Source organism: Silurus meridionalis, chromosome 22 (assembly GCF_014805685.1).
Source record: "Silurus meridionalis isolate SWU-2019-XX chromosome 22, ASM1480568v1, whole genome shotgun sequence".
Lineage (NCBI taxonomy): Eukaryota > Metazoa > Chordata > Actinopteri > Siluriformes > Siluridae > Silurus > Silurus meridionalis.
This window is the reverse complement of record NC_060905.1, coordinates 15,694,622-15,704,015: the sequence shown is the minus strand read 5'-3', so window position 1 is coordinate 15,704,015 and position 9,394 is coordinate 15,694,622. Positions and strand designations below refer to the sequence as shown.

Here is a 9,394-nt window from a genome sequence, read left to right as displayed (position 1 = left end):
GGTATCTTCCTTAAGATCGGGATTACAATTTTAAGATACCGAACTTAATATAACATTCTTTTTAAAATCAAATTAAAACATTACAAATAATTTTTGTATCACTATCGTCTTTGTAATATCGTAAAATCGAACCGAATCGAACCATCTGTATTTACTTCTGTATTTATTTAACACACTGCTGCAGTGTAGTGTAATACACTGCACTACCTCGAGTGGCCGCTAGGTTGTGGAAGAGTCCAGTCTCTCAGACGCGAAGCTGCTGCAGCATGCATGTAAATAAAGAGTGTAACTTTCTCATTTTGCGGTAAATAATCTATAAAAATGGGGAAACGGGACAACCGAGTGGTGAGTTTAATCATTTTTATTAATAGTGTGTATTTTTTATAAAGACAAGCAGTACAAAAATGGTAACACTAATCCCAGATAAGAGGCAAGACTCGGTTGAGGCCTAGTTAGCTTAGCCTCATTGGTGTTGGAGTTGTTTGTGAAGTCCCAAATGATTGGAAAGGATTAGATAATAATTATTATATTATATGAACAGTATAAAAGCCTGGTGAATTGCTTGGGAGATTTATTGTGTAGGATTTATGGAGGTGAATTAGACACCTCGGATTAGCCACGTTAGCTCGGCTACCTGGCTCAGACTGGAGAGAAGGTGGAGGAGAAGGCTGCATGATTTGAGTAACGGTTCATATAAATGTATACATGCGTATAGTGTTCTGCAATAAAGTGCAAAACTTTAGCTTTTGCAAGAAAATATTGAGATTAGTAGATTTTGAGTTGTATACAGAGGTGAGTAAGGGGGAGGGAGTGTGTGAGGAACCTCCAGGTCTTCTGGAAGCTTGAATGGACCAATAGATCTTCCATTAAACCTGTGTGTTTGGAGTTAGTGTCCTGTTGGAAACAAATGATGGGACGTCAGGGCAAAATGATGTAGTAACCACGCTGGTTTTCTCAATTTTGATTAAAGTGTCACCAGGAAAGCACCTCCACATCATCTCATCTCATCTCCACCATGATTGACCATAAGAACCAAGTTCAGGAACCATCCGTTCACCCTTTAACAAAGACCCAGTATCAAATTTGGACTTTCACCAACTGGACTGAGCTTTCAGTTCAACATTTCCACATAATCCTTCAGTCCTTTATAACCTCCCATTAGTTCTGATGACACTGATGAAACTCCACCAGGAGATCATGTCTCCACAAATTGACTCTCTCCACTGTTTGTGTGTGATTAGGCTCTGCAGAATACATTCATGGGTAATAATAATAAGCTGTACTGGTTTTGCTCTGAGACAAAAATCTCACAAAAAAACGGTTCGCTGAGCTCAGCGAATGTGACTGGCGGCCCTTTTAGTGCCATTGCAATGAAGGCATCCGGCGACAAAACCAGCGGCAGTGTGAGAGTTTCCATTTCTCTCTCAGATCGACAGAAACCATTTCTTTCAGTGTCGCAAGACTTAAGTTGGTTATTCAGTCACAGTGCACTTTTGTTTCCTAACAGCCCTACATGAACCCCATAGCTGCTGCCCGAGCCAGAGGACCCACGCCTGCCAGCGGCCCCTCGATCCAGGATTATCTCAGCAGACCTCGACCAACATGGTATGACTTCTGAACATCTAAATATCAGTCATTTGTGTATTATTATTATTATTATTATTATTATTATGGCTTCAACTAACGAGCCTTTTGATAATCAATTAATCGGCCGGTTATTCTTTTTTCTTCGATTAACCGAATAATCGGGTTGAAAAAGAACCCTTCGAATTCGATGTTTGTTGTGTGTAACTATGTAAAACCCTAATTTAGGGTATATGTGTATGAAATATACTTGAAAAATGCAGGAGCCACATATTGAGTTCAAATCTTTTTAATTTAGTCGTTTTTAAGCTTATAGTAGCTGCTTGTTGAGGAGTGCATGTGGACTTTCTCCTTTAAAGAAATTCACTCGTGTTGGGTTGTTTTCCTTTCTGACAAGAAACTAAATAAATGCAAGCTGACGCAATTTGTCAATCAACTGTATTGTATTTTGTAGATGGCAAAGTTGACAACCATGCTTAAAAAAATCTCTAAAATATAATACAACATTGTTTTGACAAATCGTTGTTTAAAAAAATACAGACGTTTTGCTCAGTTGTGAAGATAACATCGAGAATATATCATTTAATTTTGTATAATAATTCGATGATGTATGCATAAATTAAATATATAAATATTAAAAAATCAGGTTTGAAAACAGGATAAGTTACTGTTTTAGTAGACAAACGTTATAAAAAAAGAATGGAACGGAGAAACGCAGCAAGCTGACAGACTTGATTAAAAAAAGAGAAAAATATATAGATTGGTGTACAAATGCATAATCATTCGCTGAAAACCACAACAGTGAATTAAAATGTGTTCGTTTACTGCTGCTGTTATTTGCTGCTTTTATATTTAGTGTTTGTTCGCACCGTTTTAATTGAATCCATCACCATGCCACGAACGAGCTGATTGCGTGACCTGAAGCTCACGGGTCACAACAGAACAGATCCAGTGCGACTTTTCTGAAGTAACAAACAAAGAGTGTACACAATATCACTGCTCACCATGCTGATGTTTCACCTTCATCCAGGACACCAGTGTGTTTTATTTTCATGTGTGTGTGCATCACTGTGGTACCTCGATCTCACACAAACTCCACTGTACATAACTTCCAGTACAGTTTTCTTTGTTGCGTTTAATATAAAATACTCCCATACCTGGGATGACTTGGGACGCACACTTGTTCCTGCCGGTTGACCCTGTACTATCCACCTGTACTGTCTGCCATTTTCCCAAGCGGCTGTATTTTCTTACCGTCATGCTAAACCATAACTTGAGCAGCCCAACTAATCGATAACAGCATTCGTTGACAACGAATTTCATTATCAATTATTAATTTTATCGATTATATTTTGCAAAAATGTTATTTGTCACATACACAATCACACAGTATGACACATAGTGAAATGCTTTTTACGACTGTCCAACTTGTGAACTTGTAGGATCAACAAAAAGAAATACAATATAAAGATAAAAAAAAGAGTAACATAAAAATAAATAAAATAAAGTATAAAAGTATGTTAAAAGGGATGGATGGATTGCAGCCCTAATTATTGTTGTTGTTATTAAGCCTACTTTTATACTTTGGTTGTCTTTAAATACAGTGATTCATCTTGTAATCTTTTTTTACTTTTGTGGTGGTTTAGAGAGGAATTGTTTCATTGAGGATAAACAAAAGATTTTGACCTTCCTGTACCACCCAGAAGTATTATCTCATTGTACCAATTCTTCTATAACTGTTTAATGTGATTGAAAATGTAAATATTCTTTATTTATTTCTTATTGACATACATTACATGTCATTAATGTTTATATTATTGTGATTCCATTACTAATAGAGGTTGACTGATAGCTAGGTTGTACCGTACTTGCCGTACTTGATTTTTAAAATGAATACTCGAAAACAAACATAACGCTCCATGTAAAATAGTACTAAACTTTATTACAAGAATCAAACACAGAACTAAATCATGCAAATATATATAAAATAATAGTAAAAAGGATAAAAAAAATATTAAAATGTATATTGTGTTCAAAACAATAAATCAACAGTTTAATATTAACACTTCAAATAAACTGCATGTGGTGTCAGTGATTCGCCTCTAGAGGCCGCTCTTGTACTGTATAACGCACCCCGGAAAAACTCAGTATGTATTTTTGCCGATAGTCAATCAACTATCGGTGTTAGGGGTGCTCCGATCAGAGTTTTTGGGGCCGATCACTGATCCCTTATTAATGGCAACTGTATTGTCCGATTGTTATGCTACATGATAAATAACATCAAACAGCATCAAGTCCAGAAATGCAGAAAATGAAAGTGTAGTTGTGTTGTGTAGATACCCTAACTGAAGGTTACTGAAATGAAAGTTAACGGTGAACGCAAAAAATATATAAAAATATATAAATAAATATATTTAAATTCTGTCGGTTATTGTCCCCACCTGTCATATCGTTATTCCCCCCACTAGAGGACCGCGCCCCACAATTTGAGAATCACTGATGTACGTGAATCCAAGTAGGACACGAGTCGCCGGAAATCTTCGTTTTCCACAATAGACAGCGACTGATGATCAAGGCATATGATTTCCATTTATTTTTTTTGTCTAATATTTCTTTATGCTTCTCTCTCTCTCTCTCTCTCTCTCTCTCTCAGCACTAGCCAACTTTAACGATTTTCTTTGTTACACACGTTGCAGATTGCTAATGTATTGTCTTTTTCACAAACCTTGTAGAATTGTTAGACCGGTGAAGCCATTTTTAGCAGCACGTCAAAAAAACTTGTCTCTTTATCGGCTGTTATAGAGACGGTTGGTGAACGATGCCTGACATGTCTTTTCCAGCTATATGTGTTTCTTCTACAAAGTCGAAGGCACACAAGTGTATAAGACGTCTTTAGATGCCGTAGCATGAAACTTTGCCTTCACTTGAACTAGGAGACCCAAACCTGTTCCAGCAGGACGATGCTCCTGTGCACAAAGCAAACTCCATGAAGATATGGTTTACATAGGTTGGAGTGGAAGATCTAATATTAGAGAGCTATTGAACCCTATTGAACACACAGTGAACGCTGACTGCTCCTCAGACCTCCTCACATCATCTGCTTCAGTAACTGACTTTACACTCTTGTGGCTGAATGAGAACGAATCTCCACAAAATCTTGTGCAACATCTTCCCAGAAGAGTGGAGCTTATTAAAACAGCAAACAGAGACTAAATGTGGAATTGGATGTTCAAGAAATACATGCAGTGTCCGGTGTCTACAAATGTTTGTCCATGTAGTGTATTTTTTGTTGCTGACAGTCTTCCCGTATCTTATCAACCGGCTGTAGGGAGGAAGTAAAGGAGCAGCTGGAGAAGAAGAAGAAAGGCTCGAGAGCTCTGGCAGACTTTGAGGATAAAATGAATGAGGTGCACTTGTGTGATTTTTAAAGAAGTGTAACATTTGCATATAAACTGCTGCTGGTTGTTTTACTGCTTTGTTTTATTTTTTTGTTGTTTTTTTCCAATTCCCAGAGATGGAAGAAGGAACTGGAGAAAAACCGCGAAAAAATCCTCGGAGGAGGTGAGAAGAAGGACAAGGAGAAAGATAAGGAGAAGGAGAAGAAAGAGAAAGAAAAGGAGAAAGACAAGAAAGAGGTCAGCTTCTTATAAAAAATAAATTAATTAATTAAAAGGTTGCGGTGTGTGTGTTTGTAGTCATAACAGTGTAATAAAGTACAATGTTGTGTCCTTTTTTTATCTTGACAGAAAAAGAAAAAGGAAAAGAAAAAATCCAGTAGGGTGAGAAAAGCTTTCCGTTTTTTTCCCCCCACATTCCCTCAATTCTGTCCCAAGATCTGCTTTGCAAATAATTCAGGAGACCTGAAGGCGTATTGTTTTTTTTGTTTTTTTCTCCTCCCCCTTTTGGTTACACTTTTCTCCCTCGTTTTTGGGTCCGTTATCCTTGATATCTAATGAGCTCTGCTTTTCTGTGTGGTCAAGCATTCTTCGTCTTCTTCTTCCTCCTCCTCATCGAGTTCTGATTCCTCCAGCAGCTCGTCATCCGAGTCTGAAGACGAGGTACGGCTTTTTTTTTTCCGACCGTGACATGCTCTCAGATCGCTCAGATATTTTTTCCTGGTCCTCGTTTTTTGGTTTCTGATTTCGCTTTATATCGGTGTTAGGATGAAAAGAAGAGCGTGAAGAAGAAACGAAAAAGAAAGCGATCCTCGGCACGGAGAGCTTCAGACGAATCGGACGCAGAATCCGATACAGACAGCAAGGTAACGTTTTACACGTAGGTCTCGCCGAACTTTTCGATCCTTTTAGAGACACGATAAAAGTTGCTGCGGAAAATTTGTAGGTACAGTGCTGTGAAAAATTATTTGCCCCCTTTGTGGATTTTTTTAATTTCTTTTTAAAATCGAATCATCATGCAAATTTAACGCAAAGATAACGCGAGTAAATACAGTTTTTAAATGATCTTTTATTTCTTAAGGGAGAAAAGCTGTTCAAGCGTTTACGATAACATTTCATATCGACCTGGAGGAATTGTGGCCCCCTCTTCTTTAAAGAATTGTTTTGATTCTGACAAACTGAAGTGTTTTCGAGCATGAGAGTCCTGTTTAAGGTCATGCCACAACATCTCAATCGGATTTGAGTTGACTAGACTGCTACAAACCCTATTTATTTATTTATTTATTTATTTATTTATTTATTTATTTATTTTTAAGCTATTCAGAGGTGGACTTGCTGGTGTGTTTCAGATCATAGTCCTGCTGCATAACCCAAGTGCGCTTATGCTTGAGCTCCATGATCTGATGGCTGGACATTCTCCTTTAGGATTTTCTGGTGGAGCGCTGAATGTATGGTTCCCTCGTTCAATTATATCAAGTCGTCCCGGTCCTGAAGCTGCAAAGCTTCCCTAGACCATCACACAACCACCACCATGTTTGACTTTTATTAACATATTGTTTTTCCTGAAATGGAAATGGACAGCTTATTTTCCCTTAATAAATAAAATCAGAATTTAAAAGCTGCATTTTGTATTTACTCGGGTCCATATATTGATAGAGAATAACCCTGTTCTAGCGGATGAAATTTTTGAATCTGATTGGCCAGATGGTGTTAATTTATAAACAGCACAAAGCTGCAACAATACGTTGAAGTGAAAATTGATTGGTTTCTCTGAAAAGTGTCGTCGCTGACTGACTTTTTAATTGCTCAGATTGTGACCTGGCATTAATTTGGCATTTAATTTTTTTCAGGGGTCATCAAAAAAGAAAAAGAAAAAGCTCAGGGAGGAAGGAGAGAAAGATAAGGTGATAAAATGTTATTTGTCTATTGGGTTTGCATTGGAACAAATTTGTTCACTGGTCTCTAAGACTCATAAAGTTTTCATTCCAAAGGAGGAAAAGGGCAAAAAAGACGAGTCCGAGTTAGACGACGATGTGAGTACCTTCAACTTCTTGTCACTTTAATGAAAATGGGCTTGATTTTGGTTTCAGTGTACATCCTGTTCTTTCAGAGGAGGAAAAAACAATGCTGACTCACATTTGTGTCTTCTACAAACAGGGAGAATCCAGAAAGAAGAAGCGGAGCAGCGAAGAGAAGGAGAAGAGCACAGTGAGTTTTATTGTTCTTTATAAATACCCCAACCAAATAAACACATACTGGAAAAGACAGGTGTCCCAATACTTTTGCCTATACAGTCTACCTTCGAAGGAAGGAAAATCTAAGGGAATATTACGTCTGAGTTATTTTTTACTCAGAAAGTATGACTAGTTTTCCTCACTCCAATCTGTTTTTAAATTCCTATACATTTACAGTATTCAGAAAACACCCTGATCACAGATAGTGTCTTCAAGACTAAACATTGGCTCCGTGTCACAACCCATTCAAACGGTATCTTTCACGCATTATTCGGGGCCACGCAGACGTCCCAGTCTCTCGAGTTGGTAATGAACTTTCAGGGTTGCTATATTCGCCGATAAAGTTGCAGAACGGACAGCTTTCTTCTCATCCATGACTCTGTGATGATGCAGCTTCTAGAACACATGCCAAATACACAGAGAAATGAAGTACTGATCACTGTATTTTAAAGCATGGGCTCTTAAGACTTCCATATAAAACAAACATTTTTCATAGAAATTGTCTATAATCATTAATATGGTGCTCATTATTACATTAAAAGTGCAACGACGGACAAAATGCGTTTCTGAGCACTTCAGTATTGGGCATATTTATAAACTGACTCGTTTATTTAAATGTTTAAAAATAAAAATAAACGCACGACGGCTAATAGGAAACAAACATCGAAATAGTTTGCGCTTATTGAATATTTTTCCACGAGACGAGACGAGAGCACAGTGGAAACGCTGCATTACGCACACTAATGTTATTAACGCTCTTATGAATGCTGTTTGTTATGTAACCCGGTGTATAACGCGGAGGGCACCGTTATCCCTGACCGTCGCTCATCCGTGTGCATTATTGGTTACGCAGGACAAATCGAAGAAAAAGAAGAAGCGGAAGCACAAAAAGCACAGCAAGAAGAAAAAGAAGAAGAGCTCAGGATCGGACGTAGAAAAGAGTGCAGGAGTGTGACTGCGTATTTGTACAGAACCCTTTCCCCCTGTCGCCGGAGAACCCCACCGATGTCTACCAGTGGGACTGTGAAAGCTGCTGAGGTGTAGCAGTGCGTCTGAGTGGATGGATGGGTCGTGTGCTGGCTGTTTGAGAGCGGCTGTGAGAGAGGGTTTTTTTTTTTTTTTTCTTTTTTTTTTTTTTTTAGCAGATGATTGTGTGTCCCAATAAAGAGCTGTTCTAACATTGGCCTGTCAGATGCAATATGTGCACAATGGGATTTTAAAGGAGCAGTTTGTAAATAGAAAAAGCAGCCTGAACCAAAAAAAAAAAGAAAGAAAAAGGAATGGGCTTTGAGAATTCTCACTCTTCAAAATGACATACTGCACTTTTAAATAGGAAACCCATCAAACAACCCAAATTGAGTAAGATGAGTTTATTTTATGTATTTATATTCTTTTTTTTTTTTTTTTAATACACAAGGGGTTTAAATTCTTCTAACCAGAGTAAAACAATAGAGCAAACAAACATTTTCATACCCCCTGTGCTTTTCTTCACTTTGTAATACTACATGCTTACTGTAAAATGCATTACATTTGTGTTATCATGTGATAATTTTTTTTTTGTCATCTCATATATAGTTAGCTCCAGAAATATTGGCACCCTTGGTAAAGATGGGCCTTATGTCAAATCTTAATTCTTCTTCTTTCGGCTGCTCCCATTAGGGGTCGCCACAGCAGATCATCCGTCTCCATACCCCCCCTGTCCTCTACATCTGCCTCTTTCACACCAACTACCTGCATGTCTTCCCTCACCACATCCATAAACCTCCTCTTTGGTCTTCCTCTTTTCCTCCTTCCTGGTGGCTCCATCCTCAGCATTCTCCTACTAATATATACCCCATGTCCCTCCTCTGCACATATCCAAACCATCTCAATCTCGCCTTGTCTCCAAAACGTCCTACATGCGCTGTCCCTCTAATAAACTCATTTCTAATCCTGTCCATCGTCGTCACTCCTAACGAAAACCTCAACATCTTCAGCTCTGCTACCTCCAGCTCCACCAATGACCAATCTTGATGAAATAGATTAATGCGTAATGAGTTTATTAGATGATGTACCTATTATATTATTATCATCATTGCTGTCATCATTATTATTGCTCTGATATACTCAGGGGTTCCTGTTTTTCTACTACTTCTTTCTTCTGGTTCTTTCATTGTCCTTTTTCATATCACCCTGTTCTCC

The 9,394-nt window shown here is 38.0% G+C and overlaps 1 protein-coding gene across 1 annotated transcript; it reads left to right on the top strand.

The window, feature by feature from the left end:
- Positions 1 to 206: 206 nt before the first annotated feature.
- On the top strand, positions 207 to 8,562 carry fam133b (family with sequence similarity 133 member B). The gene is made up of 11 exons (XM_046835060.1): positions 207 to 345; positions 1,508 to 1,605; positions 4,913 to 4,991; positions 5,097 to 5,219; positions 5,331 to 5,363; positions 5,565 to 5,642; positions 5,747 to 5,845; positions 6,830 to 6,883; positions 6,971 to 7,012; positions 7,137 to 7,187; positions 8,067 to 8,562. The coding sequence occupies exons 1-11, from the start codon at positions 322 to 324 to the stop codon at positions 8,166 to 8,168; spliced, it is 783 nt and encodes a 260-aa protein (XP_046691016.1). The 5' UTR covers positions 207 to 321; the 3' UTR covers positions 8,169 to 8,562.
- The last annotated feature ends 832 nt before the right edge of the window (positions 8,563 to 9,394 follow it).